Source organism: Notamacropus eugenii, chromosome 5, assembly GCF_028372415.1.
Source record: "Notamacropus eugenii isolate mMacEug1 chromosome 5, mMacEug1.pri_v2, whole genome shotgun sequence".
Taxonomy (NCBI): Eukaryota; Metazoa; Chordata; class Mammalia; order Diprotodontia; family Macropodidae; genus Notamacropus; species Notamacropus eugenii.
In genome coordinates this window covers 425,341,090-425,362,472 of record NC_092876.1, presented here as the reverse complement: position 1 = coordinate 425,362,472, position 21,383 = coordinate 425,341,090, and the positions used below count along the sequence as shown (strand labels likewise).

The following is a 21,383-nucleotide window of genomic DNA, read 5'->3' as shown; positions in this document are numbered from 1 at the left end:
TATTTCTATTCCTAGTAATAAGTCTTGTGCCTGGAGAAGCAAATACTTAACACATGCTAGTTCACTTGATTTGACTACAGGTTAACATAAACATATGAGAAATAACTATATTTCCTCCAAAAAATTAGTGAGGAGAGTGGCATTATTTTATATATTTTGGCCAGTCTTTTTAGTGCCTGGCTATTAATAGAAGACAACTGAATTCTCTTATCTGCTTCTACAGTCAATCTGTTGCAATCTGTTGTTTTAGCTGAAGTATATAAAGAAAGTTTGGCCTCATACATATATAGTAGGAAAAAAAATTAATATGTTAATAGGCAAATAATATCTTAGTATTATTATTTAAATAATAATCTTGTAAATTCCTGAAAGGGATTTTGAGCCTGCAAGAGTCTTCAGACCACACTTTGAGAACCATCGTTCTAGATAATAGGCTTTATTAGATATTTTGAAGAGAACCGTAGGAATTAGACATAAAAGGAAACATAGAGTTAACTTGGTAATAATAAAATAATGTAATAAAGCATTCATATAGTGCTTTAAGGTTTGCAAGGTGTTTTACAATATTATTTTATCCTCACAACAACCCTGAAGGATAGATGCTATCATGGTCCCCATTTTACAGAAGAAAACAAAGGCAGAAAGAGGTTAAGTCACTTGCCAAGGGTCACACAGTTGGTGTCTGAGTTAGAATTCAAGCTTGAAGGTTTTCAGTTGATGGAGTTGGTGGATTGGGAAAGGAGGAGAGCAGGAAGGGGAGAAAATATAAATCTTTGGGAAACATGACTTGGAATTCTCACAGACTCATTTTTTTTTGGATTGATTGTCTTGGTGGGGAGGTAGGGTATCCAGCTCAGATAAGCACTTACAAAGCATTCCTTGATTCTTGTCCAAGAAATGAAGCATCTTGAGCTTAGGCCAGGATTCCAATGGAAAACCATGTTCTTAGTAACAGATGCACGTTCATCTTTTCTCCTATGGGTTCTGTTTTTCTTCCTTAGCAACTTGTCTTCAACTCAGTCACCAATTGTTTGGGACCAAGGAAATTCCTGCACAGTGGGAAATTGTACAAAGCCAAGAGCAACAAGGAACTGTATGGTTTCCTTTTCAATGACTTTCTTCTTCTGACTCAGATCATCAAGCCGTTGGGTTCTTCTGGGACTGACAAAGTCTTCAGCCCCAAATCTAATCTACAGTATAAAATGTATAAGACGGTAAGTTTCTTTCAAAATTTCAGCTGGGCATAGTGTCGTGTTTTTTTTTAATCAAACAAAAATGATGCGGAGTCAATAGAATCCAGTGTTCTGTAATATCTGAGGCTTAAACATAGAAGAAAAAGGATAACATGATACATATAAGACTTTGGCTGTAGGCATATGGCAGCCAGTTTAAAGCAGGAGTCTTAATCTATGGCATGCGACCACCTCAACTTTCTCACAAAGATAGCAACTCAAAACAACTGTCAAACAGGCAGGAAAGCTCATCAGACTCCTTAGAATAACTTTATACCGTTTTTTTCTTACTTTTTTTTCTGGCAAAAGTCAGTCCAGATATTAGGCACTTTAAAAACTAGGTCCTTGAACTATATATGTCTTGCTCAAATGATTGTGACTCTGTGTATGTTTAGAATTGGGGTAGAGAATTGGACGTTATTTTTTTCCAGAGTTAGTCTTCAAGTGGGCGTTGTCCTGGAAAAAACTGTTAGCTTTATTTGGGGAAAAAAACGTTGTATGTGAATGAATCAATGGATGAAAAAAAATAATCTATTACGCATATTGTACATATCAGTCTACATTTCTCTGTGCCAGGTACTAAGTTTGAGGTTGCAAGTACAGTAAAAAAAGATGACCCTTGCCAGTCCTCAAAGAGTTTATTTTTCCATGGGAGAAAACAGCATGTAGAGGGGAGCAGAAGTTGGAAGGGGGCATCAGATGGTGTGCATTTGGTAGTAATGCTAGGGATTAGAACTGGGTAAGATAATATGACAGCTCACCAATCGAAGTCCTGGGTCCCAGGACTGGGGGTCTGAGTTCCTTTGGGAGGGGGTGTATATGGTGTAGTCAACAAGCATTTTAAAAATGCCTATTATGTGTCAGGTACTGTGCTGAGCACTGTGCCAAATTTTTAAATGAAAGTGTCTAGAGAAAGCTGTTTGGCTATAAATTAGAGGTCAACTGCTTTGCTATACAGTGGTTATTTTCAGGGGGAGAAAAAAATCATTCCTACATAGGAAAAAAACACATGCTAGCCAGGTAATTCATAAATAATATTTTAAGTTGGTTTTCCTAAACCCCCCCCCCCAATTTTTTTAATGAGGGTAAAGAATTGGGATAGAGGGAGACTTCTATACAGAGGATTATTTTTAAAAAAATAAAAATGTACAAATTGGTGGTAAGACATAAATCACTGGAAAAGAGGGATGATAGTACAAAAGCTACCTCTTTTTTTCATCCCAATATATACCATTAGAATAGTATTGTGATACCCATGCATGGTATTTTTCAGCCCATTTTCCTAAATGAAGTCCTAGTAAAATTACCCACTGATCCTTCTGGAGATGAGCCCATCTTCCACATTTCCCACATTGATAGAGTCTACACTCTCCGTGCCGAAAGCATAAATGAAAGGTAAGATCCAGCAACTTTCCTGGTATGGAACCAGGTTCTCTTACATTCACCCATCTCACCTTCGTATACCATTTACATGAGTTGAACAGAATTCTTATTGTTTTAATAATAATACCATCATCTTTTATATGATGGTATAGTTTTCAAATTTTTATAGTTTTCAAAGAACATTCAAGCATTTTGTCTTATTGGTAAGATAAGTATTGGTAAACCAATAAGTTTACTTATTGGTAAACTTAAGAGGTGTTCAGGATGGAGAGTATTATACCCATTTTATGGTGGAGGAAATTGAAGCAAGTGATTTGTCCCAGGGGAAGGGAAAGGGAATATGCATTAGTTCATTGATTGATTCAGTGCCTACTATGTTCAGGCACTATGTTAAACACTTTGCAAATATTATATCGTTAGATCTTCACAATAACCCTGCAAGCTAGGTGCTATCATTAGCCTCATTTTGTAGTTGAGGAAACTGAGGCAAACAGACATTTTTAAATTACTTGCCTATAGTCCCACAACTAACAGATATCTGAGGCAGGATTTGAACTCACGTTTTCATGATTCAGGGCTACTGTTCTGTGTACTGGGCCACCAGCTACCTCTGCCCAAGAATACCCAACTAATAAATGGATGATGGGACTGGGGTTAGAACCCAAGTCTTCTGGTACAGTGATCTTTCTTTTGTGTAATGTTTACTCTGACAAATACAAGGATTCCCCCAATGTCCTTTCACAAAATGCCTCCAAAGAGGATGCTATGGGCTGTTATCCAACTGTCATCTGAAGTCAGACGGTTCTCTCTTAACTCATGTTCTTATAGCTGTCACTCCCTTTTTCTTTCCATTCTGGAAAATATCTAATTCAGCTTCACATAGTGCCTGGCACTTAATTAAATACTTGTTGACTTGACTTGATATAATAAAAGACCAAACTTATTAACAGCCTCTCATTATTATGTTTTCATGTTAGTATATGAGCCCTTTAGGAGAAGGTATCATGACCCAAATTCCCCCAGCATAATCTCTCTTTGGTGCTCAGTGCAAGCTGGGAACACTCAACTTCTTGCACACCCTAGAATTCCCTCTCTCCCCTTGTCTCTGCACTCGTCACTGAATTCCAGAATCAACTTGGAAAGAGATCTTATTTGGCTATCTTGTACAAGCTGTGTTTGAAAGGAACCTTTATTATAACATTCAGCCAATGGGCATCCAGAACTGAGGGTTATTCCCAATATGCTTAAGTAAATCCAGGAAATCAGGGGAAACTAAATGCCTAATAGCTTTAGGCACACTGTTGTCTCTTCTTTCCTCTTTCCGTCATTTGGGGAAATTGCTTCTTAATTTCATGATACCCTGGAGATAAATGGCGACACCTTGTGGTGTGGCAATGCCAAGACTGGGAATCAGTGCTGGAATGAATTACAGCCAGCAGGAGGTATCAGACTGATGACAACATTGCAGGGCTACATTCTTTTTCAGTTATTTTATTAAAATCAGGGCTTTCTCTGGCCTAACAGCATATTTCTCTGCTTTGGGTGCATTTTGTTGTGTTTTGGGAACTCTGCTTCCATTCGGATGATAACAGAATGTATTTGCATGAAAACTTGTCACAAAAACTTTTGGAAATGAAATTTTTCACAAAAGGGATTTTGTGAAAAATAAGTTTGTGGACAATGCCCCCAGCATCCAACTCCGAATGAGTGCAAATGAAGTAAATTAGTTCATTAACTAGCTCCTCTAGTAAAGGAAGGGAGAACATCCTGCTTTGGTTTCTCCCCAGTGTTCGTTACTCTTTGATTTAAAGTGACTTCCAATTATGAAACTGACTTGGGGTCTTCCCTTGGGTAGAGCCTTGAGAGAGGTCTACCTAATGTCATTGAAAAAGATCAGTATTTCCAATATCCTGAGTAAAGGGAGGAAGAAAAGAGGAGTTGAGTTTCTATGTCTTCAGTTCAGTGCCTTCTTATGGACTTTTCATGGAATCTTAACGTTATTTTATTTTTATCATCATCATCATGTTGTTTAACATGTGAATAAACTAAGTTCATTTGTTATATTCTTACAGTTTAATCTGGTAGTCACACAATGCGCAAATATGGAAGCAGAATGGAAACCAGTTGAACACATAAACCATTTTGGAACCTTATTCTATTCTGTTAGTCACATAATGGAATTCTTTATATTCTTTTACTCCATACAAGTAGATTTATTTGTTGAAGTATATTAATAAAGTATATTAATGATAAGGCAACCCCATGGCATAGACTCCACCGACAGTATTGTAATGAAGCTTTTCCACCATTCTATAAATGATGGTCTTTGGCAAGGGGCTCCAGTTTTCTTTTTTCCAGAAGAGGAGGTTCTTTTGATATCTTAAAGTATTTGGGGGGCTATTAAGAGAGATTAGACTTAGTCTTCTTGGGCCCTATCGGAGCAATGTCAGGTTACAGAGAAGCCAATCTCATTCAAAATTAGGAACAACTTTCTAACAATTTGAACTATCTCCACAGGAGAATAAGTGGTTTTGTCAGGTAGTGAGCACCCCATCCCTGGTGGTCTTCAAAAATGCCCATATACTGTGCGCTGTTACACAGCTGTCATTTTCCAGGGCTGTTGTCAAAGCCATCCCTACTTAGGTACAAGTTGAACTAGATGTTCTGTAACATCCCTTCTAAATCTGAAATGTTGTTCTCTTCTCTATCTGATGATGGGAAGGTGGTGATGGTGCTAGCCATGAAGTTAATAAACAGAACCAAGAGAAAACCCTGCTTGCAGTTTCCCTCCTTGCTGGGAGTCCCTACTGTGTATAGAGAGAGGGTAGCAGAGTGGTTGCCACTTACAGGGAGATCAACTTATAAATCTTCAGAAGTTGCTTTTGGAGAATGCGTTAAGAGTTGTCTTCCTAATTTATTTTACTTAGACTAAAATTAACATTGAGTGACAGGACAGTGTAGTAGGTAGAAACCTGCTCTTGAAGTTAGATTCATCCCCAACACGTGCTAATTATATGATTATACAACTCTCAATGTCCAGGCACTGAAGCTATTACATATAGAATAATTTCGTTGGAGGGAAGGGAAGGTGGAAGAAGTTCCTATACTCAGAGATGCCAGAATAGGAAAATTTTAAAAATTTGACATTAGTTTGCATAATATGCTGGTTGATAGAGCAAAGCAACTCAATTTCAAACTTAAAAATATTCCTATAAATAATTTATAAAACAGATAAGATGCATGTGGCTAAATTGAAAATTGATCCTACCTATTACATATTTGGGGAGTTTGTAGCACAAACCAGCTCACTGATACAGGAATGTAATAAATTTTAGTAAACTTTCAGTGTAGCCATTTTTTCCTCCTGCTCAGTTATTTTACCCATTTACAAGGCTCTGTTTCAGGGTTGGCATGTGCACTGTGCCAGGATTTGTGCTTTAAAATGTTTATAAATAGAACTTTATTTGCTCTTGAAAGCCGGAATAGTCTGTGCTTGGAGTCCAACATGGAGCCAGAATACACAATTTCTGTCCTCATGGGGTTTACTCCCAGGTAGGCTCTATCCTCCCCACCCTGACTCACTGCTATGGACCCCTCAGTGTCCCTGCTTTTCCATCTTTAAAGAAGACTCCTGAAGTCTTGTTTAAATGAAAAGCACTTTAGGAAAGTATAAAGCACTACTTGAAATTAGTTACTTTCTTTCATCTTAAAAATCCTCCTTCCTTGGGGCAACTAGGTGGTGCAGTGGATAGAGCACCAGTGCAGGAGTCAGGAGGATCTGAGCTCAAATCTCACCTCAGACACTTGACACTCACTAGCTGTGTGACCTTGGGCAAGTCACTTAACCCCAATTGCCTCATCCTGGATCATCTCCAGTCATCTTGATGAATATCTGGTCACTGGATTCAGATGGCTCTGGAGGAGAAGTGAGGCTGGTGACCTGCACAGCCTTCCCTCACTCAAAACAAAGTCAAGTTCAAGTCATGTCATTATTTCTCTAATGTCATGTTCTTCTTCGGCAATGAAGGACGAACACACACACCTCCTTCCTCACTCTTTCTGTCTTCTAGTTCTCCATGAGACTTTGCTTCCTGCTGATGACCCTGTTCCCCTCCCCACTTTCTCTGATACTTCTCTGACTCAGATTCTACTTGCTTCCTGTTGTTCCCTCCACCCTCCCTCTGCAGCTGTCATTTGGCAACCTCTTCTCCTTTGAGTTTCACACCATACAAATTTATCAGTCAATCCAGAGTCTGATAGTCATTCTCCATCACCCCCAGAATGTTTTCCTTCAGTCCTCAAAGAAATCGGCATCTGGCTTTTGGTCTGTCTTTCCCTATCTGCTAATCTCATACCAGGAAACTTCTACATGTATATCGATGTTCTTTCAAACACCCTAATTTCTTAGTTCTTCAATCTACTCAATTCCCATGACCTACTCCATTCCACCTCAACTATACCCCCAAATTATTATACCTTTGATCTGGCCATCAAACACAAGTGTTCTATTTTCCTGTTCATGAACTCTGAAATTCCCTTATATAATCACGATCTTTTATTATTCCATCTTTCCCAATTCTTCATCCTCACCTCTGTCTCCCTTTGTTGCTTCATTCCCTCTATCACTCAGTTCCTTCTCAGATCAACAGTCCTTTCAGTAGTTGCAGTATCCCTCCTCTGTCTTAAATCCGTTCAACTCTGCATTATTCTCAGCTCTCAAATCTCTTGTCCTCCATTCCATGACAGATCCCAACTTTCCAAGCAGAAGCCCTTGCCAAACACACACTATCTGCCTCCGTCTCCCCTGTTCTCATGCTGCTGAACAGAACTGGAGAAAATCATGAAACAGTAATGATTGGGTCCACTATGAATTTAAGTTATCTAATCTCAGTTGTACCTTCATTGTAACAAGGTAATAATTCTACTCCTCCCTAATTGATTCAACAAGTTCCACAGTGGTTATTCTAAACCTTCTCATTTTCCTTCAAACCTCTCCTGGTACTCTGTGATCATGCCATCTCTACTGAGGACCTCTTCATACTTGACAGGAAAAAGTGAGGTCATTGACCAAGAGATCCCTTATCTCTTTTGTTCCTTATTTTATATCACTCAGGCTTCCTTTACCCACAATCTCCTACTTTCTTCTGGTCTTGGATGAAGAGCTGACTCTTGCTAAGTTCAGTCCCTCTAGATGCATTTTCGATCCCATCTCCTCCAGTCTTCTCCATCAGATTGCCCTCACTATCATCTCCTTTCTCTCTGTCTGTCTGTCATTGTGTGTCTCTATCTCTCTCTGTGTCTTATTCTCAAACTGTTCCTATTTTATTGACTTTTTCCACGTTGTTTAAAGACATGCTCATCCTGGTTGCGTGACTGAGCAAATTGCTTAACTTTTCAATGCCCTAGGAAATTTTCTACAAATTGTAAGTTAGTGGGAGTTTCATTACCCAATGAAGTCCTGAGTCCACTCCCTATCTCCATGTATACAGTCCTAATCTCCTTCCTGAACCCCAGTTTCATACCACCAATTTAGACATTTCAAACTCGAGGTCCCTTAATCTCAACATGTCAAAAGAGAACTTAATATCTTTCCACAAAAATCCTCCCCCTTCAAAACTTCCTTATTGTTGATGAGGGCAGCACCATCCTCAAAGTCATCCAAGCTCACAATCTTGAAGTCATGTTCAATTTCTCTCTCTATATATATTCCTATATATCAAATCTTTTTCAAATCTTTTATCAGATCTTGCTATTTCTGCCTTCACACCATCTCTCCTATTTGTCCCCTTCTCTTCACTCACATAGCCACCATCCTAGTTCATGCCTTTGTCACCTCTCTCTTAGAGTATGGCAGTAGCTTTCTAAATGAATTTGCTGCCTCATTTCTCTTCCCACTCAAATTCATCCTCTTCTGAACTTCTAAAGTAATTTTTCTAAAGCATAGGTCTGATTTCCAACCCCCACTCTCCATTTAATAAATTCCAGTGACTTCCTTTTACTTCATTATGAAATGTAAAGTCTTCTGCTTGGCTTTTAAACCTCTTCACAATCTGGTCCTTTCCTACCTTCCCAGTCTTCTTACAACTTACTGCCCTTCATATGTTCTATGATGCTGTTTGACCTTCATTCTTGAAGAAAATCAATGACATCATGAGGACAATGGCTTGACTTGCAAATGAACTGGATTTAAATGAGGCAGGACTGGGCATCTCTCCTCCAGAGTCATTGAAGTCCAGTGGCAAGACAAAAGTCAACATAACAGGCAATGGCCCAGGATGCAGTGAATGACCTTAGCCCTTCTAAATTAAGGTCTTTCCCAGGTCTCAGTGTGACACCATATAATCCAGCCCTACTGGCCTATCCATTGTTCCTCACCCATGATATTCCATCTCCTTTCTCCATGTCTTTGTATTGACTTTTCCCCTTGCTTGGAATGTACTCTATCCTCATCTTTAACCTCTTAGTCTCTCTGGTTTCCTTCAGGGCTCAGCTCAAGTCTCAGCTTCAGGAGACCTTTCCCAGATCCCCCAGCTTCCTTCCCCTTTGAGATAATCTTTTTTCTCCTCTATATAGATCTTATATGTACCTAATTATTTTTATGCTTATGTCCATTAGAATGTGAGCTCCTTGAAGATATGGACTAGTTTTGCCTTTTGGGGGTGGGGGGCGTTCCTTGCACTCAGCAGAGTATTTTAGCACATATAATCTCTTAATGAATGCTATTGAATGACTGCACATACAGCGGCCATCATTCATTCATTCATTCAACAAATACTTATTGTTGTATGTGCTCACACTGTGCTGGGCACTGAGATCCTCAGACTGAGTTTTACTTAGCAACTTTCTCTCCTCTCCTTCCTAAGAACTGCCTGGGTACAGAAAATTAAAGCTGCTTCAGAATTCTACATTGAAACTGAGAAGAAGAAGAGGGAAAAGGCATACTTAGGTTGGTAATATACAGCATCGTGGGTAATATTTTTTTTTAAGGATCAGTTCCAGGGATCCATCCTGTTTCAAACCAGGACGATCCTCAGTTCTAGAAGATACTGACAGGAATTGAGAAGTGTAGCAAAAAGTGGGGTGGATGCTGAGGGGAAATTGAGTATGGGATAAAGAGTGGAGGGTTCATTCGGAAAGCAAAAAGTATGGCTCATTGTTCTTTTTAGTGGGACATAGGAAACTATTCTTTTATGGGATAGATAAAGGAAAGAAACATGGGCAGTGGGTTGAGGGAGATGGAGGTGGGAAAGCAGGATATCAAAATGTTAAATTGTAATACTTGACATCCTTTTCACCCCCTATCACAGTTCGTTCCCAAAGGGCAACAGGTATCGGGAGATTGATGGTGAACATTGTTGAAGGCATTGAATTAAAGCCCTGTTGGTCACATGGTAAGGATATCTTTGTTTTTTCTTCTCTTTAGCAGTTGTTATATCAGAGCCTCATTTTTCTTTCCAACACTCATGAAATATCCAGAATTTTTTTCCTGGCCATCAGTAAGATATCTAAAAGACAGTAGTATTCCAGGAAGTATATAGCTCCAAATAATTACGAAGGTCAAAGTCTGAAGAGAAGTAGATGGATATTTTAAAAGTGCATTTCAGTTCTACCTGTCATACATTTTATAAGTAAGTTGATACTATGCTGGGCGCTGGTAATCAGAGACAAAAACAGCCTAGCCTCCAACCTCAAGCTACTTGCTCCATTCTAGTGAGGGGACACAGCATGTATGTAGATAAGTATACCACAAGATAATTTGGAGAAGAAAACTCTGTTGGGGGGATCAGGGAAGATTATGTGTAGAAGGTGGTGCCTTATCTGAGGTTTTGAAGAAATATTTATGCTGGCTGACCCCCATCCTAGAAATGTCCTCTTTTCTAGCTTCCCTGGCTTCTATCAGATCTCAGCTAAAATCCCACCTCCTACATGAATGAAGCCTTTCCTGCTCCCTGCTAATTCTGGTCCCTTCCCTCTGTTGATTACTTCCTATTTATCCTGTACAAATCTTGTTTGTTTACATATTGTGAGGTTCTTGAGAGCAGGGACTGTCTTTCCCTTTCTCTGTGTCCCCAGGACTTAGTATTCTGCTTAACAATCGCTTATTGACCGACTGTTTGACTGAAAGGCAGAGGTGAGGAGGGAGCATATTTCAAGCCTGACAGTTAATACAAATGCATAGAGGAGAGAGGGAATGTTTAATTCAGGGAAGAGCAAATCCTTCTATTTGGCTAAGAGTGTGTGAGAAGAGTGCTATGAAATAAAGCTGGAAAGGGAAATAGGTACCAAATTGAGAAGAGCCTTAAATGCCAAGGTAAGGATTTTATCATTTATTCTAAAGGGGGTAGGAAAAATGGCAGACTATTTAGGGGGTAAATGAATGGTATTGTAAGACCTGAGCCTTAGGAAGATTATTTTGCTGTATGTGAAGGATGGCTTTGGAGAACTGGGAGAATGGAGGCATTACAGCCAATTAGGAGGCTATTACAATACTCTGGATGACAGGTGATGAGTCAAAAATAGAGTGGGAGATGCAAGGTAGAGTCAATGGGACTGGCCAGTTGAGTGTAGGGATTGCTTTTTTCTTGGTGCTTGTTTCCCTAGCACTTAGCACAGTTCCTGGCACCTAGTAAGAACTTAATCAATGCTTGTTGACTGACCAGGTATAGAGTGTAAATAAGAGGGCTGAGTCCAAGAGGACTCTGAGGGCACGAACCTGTGTGACTAGAAGGAATCTGGAGTCCTCAATATACATGGTAGGTTTGACAAAGGGTCAGTTTGATGAGTTCAGTTTTGGACATGTTGAATTTAAGCACCTGTCTAGACATCCTGGTGGGAACACACCATGCAGGGCTGGAGCTCAACATAGTCTAGTAGATTCATACTTAGTGGATCAACTTTTTGGCTCTCATTTGTTTCCTGAAATAGTGCTACTTAGTGGGGGTTACGATTTTAGTTTATTTATTTGATATTGGGGCAGGGGGTTAGGTTTCAGGGTGGAAGGGAATAATATTGCTGGCAACTATGGCTACATTCACCTATGTTCACATGTAAAATGGACAGAAATGAGCTAGTCCCTCATTTTATTCAATCCAGGTAAGAGTAATCCCTATTGCGAGGTGACAATGGGCTCCCAGTGTCATATTACTAAGACAATACAGGATACACTGAATCCCAAGTGGAATTCCAATTGCCAATTCTTCATCAAGGACCTAGAGCAGGATGTTCTCTGCATAACTGTGTTTGAGAGGGACCAGTTCTCTCCAGATGGTGAGTATAAATCAGCATTCAAAGTGCTTATAAGCTCCTCCTATCCTTGACATCCTATTTCCACTTCCAAAAAACTTACTTTGTTTTAGAGTACTCAGACCTTAAAACATCTTGGATTTTATTTTTGAGAGAAGGGATAGCCAACAGTGAAGATGGTACAAAAGAAGAAATTGTCTAATGTGGAGCTTCTCAAGAAGAATACCCACCTGGTACCCAACTAACTCATTCATTCATTCACTCATTCATTCAACAAATGTTTCTTAAATATCAACTATGTAAGAATGTCCATTGTCCTTTAAGATCAGGGGTGTAAATGTAAAGCATTTGGCAGTAGGAATTCTAGGTAGCAATTTAGAATCTCAATACCTCAACCAGTCAAGATGACTTACAAACCTATACGATCACACTGTTGCATTCCTTTAGACCTTGACAATGACCTTTCTTCTTTCTGCTGGCAACTGATAAAGTTAGGAAATTGCGCAGTGAAAACTTTGAAGCTGTATGTACTCTGTAAAAAGAATTCCAAAGCTCAGTGGGTAAACGTGGGAAACGCCAATCTCTCTATATTTCAAAGTAGCAGGTGTCTTCCCACTCTTATTAGTATGCACAAAGGAAGCCAATTGGGCAATTTCATTTTGCGAAGGGGAATTTCTAGGCTCTGATTAAGGTTGCAGGTCTGGATTATATTTTTAAAATGGAACTAGATCCACACAAAGGACTGATCCTAGGTTGATGATGAGCTTAATTCCAGGGTATTTTTTGGTATTCACTTAATGCATAATAAATTTTTTTCCTATCCCCTACGTTTTATTTTGTGCACATCTGTTTTTAAAATTTATTTCTTGCATGCAACAGATTATGGGGTTTTGTTTTCTTATCCAATCTATCATGGTTTCTTTTTATTGGATTTTGTCATTCATTTATATTTCAAGTTATGAGAGTAAGGTTTATATTTTCCTCCATTTGTCTCTAATATTGTTTTTTTTTTTCAAATTAGGATTTTTTTCCTTTTCTACTATAGACACAGTACTATGTCTCTTCAGTTACTAAGTCCTCATTCTCTAGTTCTTGACCCTATAATTATCTAGTCTGTATTCTCTTTATTCCTCATAGAATCAAAATTTGGTTTTTGGTATCCATATCCAAAAAGAGGTATCCATTCTCAACTCTAGGCAGTTTCTGCTACTTTTCCATGGTCCTTCATTCCCAAAACAATGCTAATTCCTGCCCCATGATAGGTCATCATGCCCGGCCCTCTCCCAAGCCCCCAAAGTCCCTGATTATGCAGCCTGCCACTAATCTCCTTCTCCCTGGTTACCTGTTCCTCCTCTTCTTCCTCCTTCTCCTTCTTCATCTTCTTTCTCTTCTTTTCCTCCTCCATCTTCTTTCTCTTCTTCTCCTCCTACTCTTCTATCTTCTTTCACTTCTTCATCTCTTCCTCCTCCTTCTTCATCTTCTTTCTCTTCTTTTCCTCCTCCATCTTTTTTCTCTTCTCCTCCTCCTCCTCTTCTATCTTCTTTCACTTCTTCTTCATCTCTTCCTCCTCCTCCTTCTTCTTCATCTTAAAATCTCTTCCCTGAGAACTTCCACTCTCCAGGAATTCCAATTACCCTCCTTCCAAGGTAGGATAGGTAGTCTTTTCAACATCAGATATCTCAGACAATGCCAGAACAAAGTCTACACCTTCCTTCACAGAACATGTCTATTCACCCTTGGGAGCATTCATCAGTGGAATCCCCTCCTGCTACCACTATGTGTCTTGGTGTTTGCAGCCTTGAATTTTTGTGTTTTTCTGGAGATGATTTAGCGATTCTTTTAATAATTATTTCATTTTCCATATTCCCGAAGTTTTGGGCAGAAATGTATTATTTCTTGCTTTCTAGTTCAGATTTTTTTCTTCTGGGAGACCTATAATCCTTAGATTGTCTCTCTATATCCTGTTTTTGAGATCAGTATGTTTTGCTAGGTTAGAAAGCATGTTTTCTTTTAATATCATTGTTTTTTGCTTCACTTCTATATTCCTACTTATCATCTCCTTCATTCCCAATTTTGTTCTTTCTTTTGTTGCTTTGACGAGATTTATCTCCTATTCGTGTTTTTTCTTCTGCCTGTTCTTTTTCCTATGCTATCCTATTTTTCTATCCTATTCCATAAATTCCACTCTCATAATTCTCATTTCTCTTTTCAACCACTTAGTACCAGTGTGTTGTAGTTCCATATTCTCCTCAAATCCCTTAGGGTCCTCTGTTTCATCAAACGTTGAATTATTTTTCTTTGTTTTGTGGTGTTTATTCATAGATGCTTCCACTCATTTATTCTATGTTAAAGTCGTATTTCCTTCTGCTGTTAATGTTTTCCCTGTTGATTTATCTCCTTATATTCAAGACATTTGAGTTTTCTTCTTCCTGAGACATTTGGCAATTTCAATCTTTTCCTCCTTATTTTCCCCAATTGCTCACATTCTGACTCCCTCTTTTTTGATAGTGATTTCCCAGGGGGCTGTATCTCAAAGCATTTCAGCCTCCTCCCACACTGAGCAGCTCACCATTCACCAGCCTAGATCTCTGCCCCAAGTGACTTTTGGGTAGACAGAACTGGCCCCAACTTGACTCTGGGCTCATTTACTCAAGATTAGTGAAATAGCACCTTGCTCCCCTCCCACCCCACAATGGTGTCCTGTCTCATTCCCTCTGTTCCTCAGTTCTCTGGCCTAGAAGTTCAGAGAGGTGATGTTGCATGCAGGGATGATTTCTATCACTTGGAGTTTGGATCTCTAAGCCTCTGGGAGGTGGAATGAGGAGGGTATGAGGTGGAGCTCAGATAGGTGTCGTGATCCTTTCCCTCTATCCCTCTTGCAGAAATGTTTTGTAGCACAGAATGCTGCCACATTGCTTGCCAGTTAGGCCCCAGTAAACTTCTGCAGCCTGAAGCCCAAATATCAGGGTTGAAAAGAGGAAGGGGAGGACTGGAGTATGGGGTTGGGTTTTGTTAAAAGCTCATAGGCTCATTGGCTAGAGTAGTCTTATTGTCAGTAGCATGGTGGGTGGTGGGAAAGGTCAGTGTAGGCATCAATTCATAAAATTTTAAACACTTTCTTTTGGGTTTATATCATAGAGATGGTTGAAATTGTTTTATCTTTGGCACATAATTTCTATTTGGAGAGCTTTGAGAGGTCATGAGGATCATTAAGAATGTGTAGTCCACCATCTTGTTGAACCCTGAAGCTGTCTCCCTGTTTCATAATGCTATGAATTCATCCTGGCAAAAGACCCCCTCTCTTTCACACTCACAGACTCCTCAGAGTGAAGGTTGTTAAACTCTTATTCTAACTGATGGAGTTGGAGCTTGCAGCTAAGAGTCCATGAAACAGCATAACCTCATTAATATTCTTATTGGCATACAAGTGTACCTTTCTAGTGTAATGCTTATAGCAAAGGCTTTCCTCTGTAGTTCACATCCGGGGTGAAATACTCCCTCCCTGTCCAGCTGACAGATTCCCAGCTCTTGCAAAGGAGATTTGAAAGAAGGGCATTTCTTATAGTAGACACCCATTTGAACTGAATGTCTAAGGCATCTGGGTGCCACAGTATTTAGAGAGCCAGGCCTGGAGAGTCAGGATGACCTGAGTTCAAAGCTCCAGACACTTACTAACTGTATAACCCTTGGCATGTTATTTAACCTTTGTCTTTCTTGGTTTTCTCAACTGTAAAATGGGGATAATAATAGCAACTACCTTACAGAATTGTTGTGAGGATCAAGTTGGATAACTTTAATGTGTACATTTTAATTTTAATATTAATAGAATTTAATTATATTATTTACTATTTTAAAAATTTCATTTTTATTATATAAATATTATATTAATTCTTATAAATCACCTGGCACTTATTAGGCCTTATTAGGTGCTTGCTCCTTTGAACAGACTTTCTCACTTTCAAAGCACATTCATGTCACCTATCACCTCATTTACTTTCAGTGACTGTGGGAAGCAAGGAGGGCCAGTGATAATATACTCATTTGATGAATGAGGAAATTAAGACATGGAGAAGTTGAGTGACTCAGTGAAAAATCACATAGTTAGTTAGTGATAGAAGAAGGATTAGAATTCAGAACTCCTTGCTCCCAGTCTGGAGTTTTTCCATTGCATCAGGAAGGGTACAAAATAAAGCCCATCGAAATTCTGAAGTGTTAGGGAAAGTAAAATCAGGGAGATTTTTGGGGGTGGTCACATATTGACATCGAAAAATAGTGATGTTCTCTCACTTTTTTTTTTGTGCTTTTATCATTTTAGATTTTTTGGGCCGGACAGAAATCCGTGTGGCCGACATCAAAAAAGACCAGGGTTCAAAGGGGCCAGTTACAAAATGCCTCCTTCTCCATGAAGTTCCAACAGGAGAGATTGTTGTCCGACTGGATCTGCAGCTCTTTGATGAACCGTAGTGGGGCAGGGCCCCTATGTAGCCTTCTCGTCCCAGCCCCAGAGCCCTGCAGAAATTAACTGAAATTTGGTATTATTTTTCTAAGTAGCCACTGCGATTCATTCATCTGTAAAGCATTGGGGTTAAATTGGGGGTGAGGGGCTCCCTGAGCTCCCAAGATCACCTTTTAACAATCCTTCCCAAAATGACCAATCCTAATGTGTGAGGCAAATCTGTGTTTTCACATGTAGGCTTTTGCTCTAGTTTCTAGGGTTTCTGAAATCCTATAGCTAGAATCAAAACGGATTCTTGTTCAAAAGTCTGACCTGTCCTGTGGTTGGCTCCATCCATTCTCTTTACTGTATAGGTAATTCAATAGTGCAACATCTCTGTTTCTGAAGACTTTATGTAACTCTTCCAATGTCTGCCTCCTTGTATCCCCCACATAGGCTCTTTGACAATGATTTCAGTCCCTCATCACTGGTTCAGAGACAAACAATTCTAGGGGCATGAGATCTCCATTCCCTTCAGGATAAGGTCTGCACAGTTCTCATTTGGAATGCTGATGTGGGATCATTTGGCATAGATGGTCTTCTGAACATGCCATAGAATTGGGCCTTTAAGAGCTGATTGAGCTGAAGAATCCTGCTGTTGTTTGAGGGGAATAAACGTAACAGCAATTAATGGTTAAAAATAAATTATTCAGCTGTCAGGCGGGTCAAGGGGAGAGATTCTTAGCATGTTTGAAAGTGGGCTTTTCAATAAGTCTCACTATAAATTTAACAAAACCACTCCCAGCTACTGTAGTAGGTTTGTTGAAACCCTACTTGTGTGAACACTGATTGTACTGTAAAGGCCAGCAATGCTGGAAAAAGACCCAAACTGACCCAGAGATATTGTAGCATTTACTTCATGACAAAGGCAATCTACTGATGACTAATCATAAGCCTGTTTTGTGTTTGAATGTGTCTGACTTTGAATGTGATGAAAAATAGGAGCAGCTGTTTTTGGTGTCCTTACCAAGAGACATGTGTTGATTGCCAGGCGTCTTTGCTAAGGTCTGAAAAGGAAATGTGGCCAAAGAGAAAGAACGGAGTAGGACAATGTGGAGAAAACCCATCCTGTTTGGGGTGAGAAGAATCATAGGCATACCTGTTCCACATGTTGAGAGGAAAACACATCCATAGAGATTCTCCATCCCGCACTTGGTATAGAGACTCAACTCTCACTGATGGAAGGTGATGTGTTCCCAGAATAAAGTGTACATGCCTGAGTGCTAAGTTGTGAAGCTAAAGAGTTATTCTGTTGAATTCTCTGCTCTCTTGCTTAAACGCCAGTGGTAAGTTGGTATTTAAGGCAATAACTTGGTTTGCTAGTTGAAAGGGGTGGGCTGTTTTTGTTCGCATGTTGGTTAGTTAGAGTTTGTGTAAATCCTGATCTCTATAGGCTGTATGGTTCTTGCATGTTCTCCCTGGTAGTGACTTGTCTCTTTCCTGTATTCAGTGGTGTTCTTTCTGATATGGGTCTTCTAGATGTACATTAGGATTGTGGAGAAATCTTTTTAAGTGATAGGTACGATATAATGTAGACTCTGTATATTGTGATGGGATTTCCTGTAAGGGCACTATTGTGTTTCAAGCAATTAAAAAAATTGTACTATGTTGGAAGAACAACAAAGTTTACATTTCATACTTTTAAGAAACATTTTATTATTTATTTATTAAAGCTAGTGTAGAATTTTGTATCAGAAACAAGAGACATACGTATTTTTTGAACCTGAGATACAATCTTTAGTTAGAAACATTCAACGGAGCAAGGTTACACCCAGTTTTACTCCAGTCATACATATGTTCACCACTAACTGACAGAAAACATAGTTCAAAGTATCTTTAGTTTCTATTTTTCAATGTTGTTGAGGAATTGTTTGAAATCAGATCTCTAAATAGACTTATAAAACTCATGCTTTTGTACTTATCAGAGGATCTGGCTCAGATTTCACCTCTGATACCTGCACCTATGTGACCTTGGGCAAGTCACTCAACCTCCCTGGGACTCAGTTTCCTCACCTGTAAAATAAGAGGTTGGGAACAGATGGCCCATGAGGTTCATACCAGCTTGTTTATGATCCTACTTTCTATATTACTACATTTTATTAAACCTAAAATTCTTGAAATCCATGGTGTTGTGATAGGACAAAGCATTATTTAAAAATATTCATGTGGAGTTGCATTGACCTACTGTGTTCAGCTCTTCTATATGTCCTTGTTTTTCCCCATTATCTTAAATGAGCTAAATGTTGAATGTTGATATGTTTCCAGTGGAAGCATCTCGTACCCCCTTTGGATGTGCTGAATCACCCACTGTAGATTCCAGTATCATAATCAGAATAAAATGAAAAACAAAAGATAGTCCTCCCTTGGCCCCAAGTGTTTATAGGAAGTACCTTCTCGATGCTAAGTGGTACCCAAAGTCTAGATGCTGATATGTTTGGTGTTGTGCACCAGTATAATCTGCCTGACTCTATTTCATAGATGGATAAGGGTGATGTGAAGAACTTGTCTGCACCCATCTGTGGAGAACATCTCCCAGCTTTGTTCTCTTGACAAGTGACAGATGTATAGATGAATGTAGGTGGTTAGGGGAAACCCTAAAGTTCTCTTCCCATCTCTCAGGTTTCTTTTCCACTCTGGTCTCCTAAACTCATGTTCTTTGAGATGAAACACCTTCTCAGATTATCTGTTTTCTTCCTTCCTGCTCATATTTGTAGTGATTTTTCTTCCACCTGTACTATGGGCGATGAGTGACATGGGTGAATGACTCAGTTAAGACTAAACTTAGATGAAAACCATACCAAGATAGGGCTGTTGCTCACAAACTGCCAATTTTCTCTCAATTTAGGAAATCGACATCTTTTTCAGTTTGTGACTAGCTTGCTTTCAATTTAGCAAGTAGTTTTGTTCTTATTTTTGTCATTATAAAACCAGCACCTAATAAAGTGCCCAGCATGTAGTAGGTGCTTATTAAACATCTGTTGAATTGTATTAATTTAAAACTTTTGGTGGTTTTTTCGTATAGACCTTCAAGAATAAGCATGTTAGCATTTAAGTGCTACAAATTCCTGAATATTCCAATAAGATTAGTCTGCACCTCTCAGATCCTCAAGTGTTAGATTTTTTTCATTACTATACTTTAGATCTTTAAAACAACAAAACTATCTTTCCTCCCCTTTCAAATTAAATGAGCAGATTAACTTCCAATCCAAAAAGGGTTCTGCATCCTGAGAGGTGCAGGGAATGGGGTTTCATTCTACCTCTCTCTGCTCCCAAAGTTATGATTTCTTGTACTGTGGACCAAAAAACTACGTAGGTTTAGTGTGAGGTCTTTGCCTTTATCTTTACCATGAGAATTGTGGTACAGAAGGCGATGATAGGTCTTTAGAGTTTAGCCACATTAGTACTCCCAGGAGGAAGAAAAGCAAACCCACATCCAACTTCAGATGGTCCTCAACAAAACCATTTAGTGCGCTCCTGGAGAGCTGAGGGTCTTTCTTGCATATTTCCAATCTAATCCAACCTCAAAGCATTTCTGAATCAGGTCAGGTTGGGTGAGTGCCAAGCTGTAGTTGTTTCCCTGAAACTTAGGACTTTGATTAAGATCAAGTATACTTCCTAGGTCAACAGTCCAAAAATTACTTGGGAAGCCTTCAAGATATGGGTCCAGTGATGAGGTCCAATGGCCCCACAGTGGACTTGACCATTTGGAGTTAGCAAAGAGCAGCAAAGCTGCGTAAGGTCTTTGTCATTCTGTGCTTTCTTCCCTCCTCTCTTTTTGACATTTTAAAGCATGGGTGTTTAAAGTATAGAAATAGCTCTCCCCTATTACCCTGTTGATAGCACCAATTTGAGGAGTTTGTTTTTTGGAGGTGATTTCATTGTTGAAGGAAACTCCCTGGGATTGGAGGGGAAGGTGGAAACAAGAAGAAAAGGGGCAGAAAAAAATTCCCCATCTCAATAACATTTCCCTGACGATCCTCAGAACGGAAAAAAATCAGTGTGCTAGGACTCCCCCTAGATAAAGCCAAGTCTGAGATGAGACCTTACTCTGAGCATATCAAAGCATTCCTACATAGGGCTCTTGGAAGCCAAGTCTTTGCTGGTTTTGAGGAGGGCACCTGCCCAATCACCTCTTGGAGTTAAAGACTGTGTTGGATTAGAAAGAGCCTTTTGTGGAATGCTGGGCCAGAAAGGATTGGAGCCATAGGCCATACATGAATGAGAAATCTAGAGCAGTGATTTCCAGCTGCTTGATTGTGATTGGTACTAGTTACAGAAAGTTTTTATCATTTTCAAAACTTTTACTACCAAAAGTCCTTTCTTCTTAAAACCTATAAACTTAAAATAATTATCATTATCTTGTTCCTCTTACCCACTGCATCTGGAGCCATCTCCAGTCATCCTGATCTATTATTGCCGCTGGACCCAGAAGGCTCCAGAGGCCAGAATGAGGCTGGTGACTTTGCATCATCCTCCCTCACTTAAATCCAGATCCCTTGTGTGTCATGATATCACCTCTCTGACAAAAAACAATAACTTACCCTCAGCACAGCAGTCATTATAGCTTCATTGGCACAGTCTCTTGGTAGAGAAGATGTGATTGGTTTGCAACATGATTTAAGTAGAGAGAGACACTGTTTGGGGGCCACATATAATTTAAGGACATAATCTCACATCAGTGTCTTTGTGAACTGTGGGGTTCATGGTTTTCTTTTAGAAGTGTCAGCCTTTTTTCAGTTTGGTACTCACCCAATGTGACCTGTCAAAGACCCTTTGAGGTTGGATTGGATTAGAAATATTCAAGAAAGACCCTTTGTTGTCTGGGATATAGGATACAACACTCTCTCCAGATACCAGGAGAAATGGTTTTGTCAACGACCATGTGGAAAACAGCATTTAAGGCTAGATATGAGTTTGTTTTTCTAATTTTATGTTTGTGTTTTAAAGCTGGTAAAGGGAAGAAGGAATGTATAGAGTAAAAAAGACTTCCAAAGGAGATCATATGAATAGTGTTCCCCTGGTTTGGTTTT

General features: G+C 39.4%; 1 protein-coding gene across 16 annotated transcripts in view; it reads left to right on the top strand.

Moving 5' to 3' along the window:
- Positions 1–16,984, top strand: part of ITSN1 (intersectin 1) — a 279,156-nt gene extending 262,172 nt beyond the window's left edge. For 15 of the 16 annotated variants that reach the window (XM_072616851.1, XM_072616849.1, XM_072616843.1 and 12 more), the window contains 6 exons: positions 1,002–1,214; positions 2,506–2,627; positions 9,479–9,561; positions 9,923–10,006; positions 11,709–11,882; positions 16,174–16,408. In XM_072616851.1, coding sequence (XP_072472952.1) covers positions 1,002–1,214; positions 2,506–2,627; positions 9,479–9,561; positions 9,923–10,006; positions 11,709–11,882; positions 16,174–16,322 — 825 coding nt within the window. In that variant the 3' untranslated portion in view covers positions 16,323–16,408. Of the gene's footprint in view, positions 1–1,001; positions 1,215–2,505; positions 2,628–9,478; positions 9,562–9,922; positions 10,007–11,708; positions 11,883–16,173 lie in introns of all 16 variants that reach the window. The other variant, XR_011968537.1, reaches the window with a different exon arrangement.
- The last annotated feature ends 4,399 nt before the right edge of the window (positions 16,985–21,383 follow it).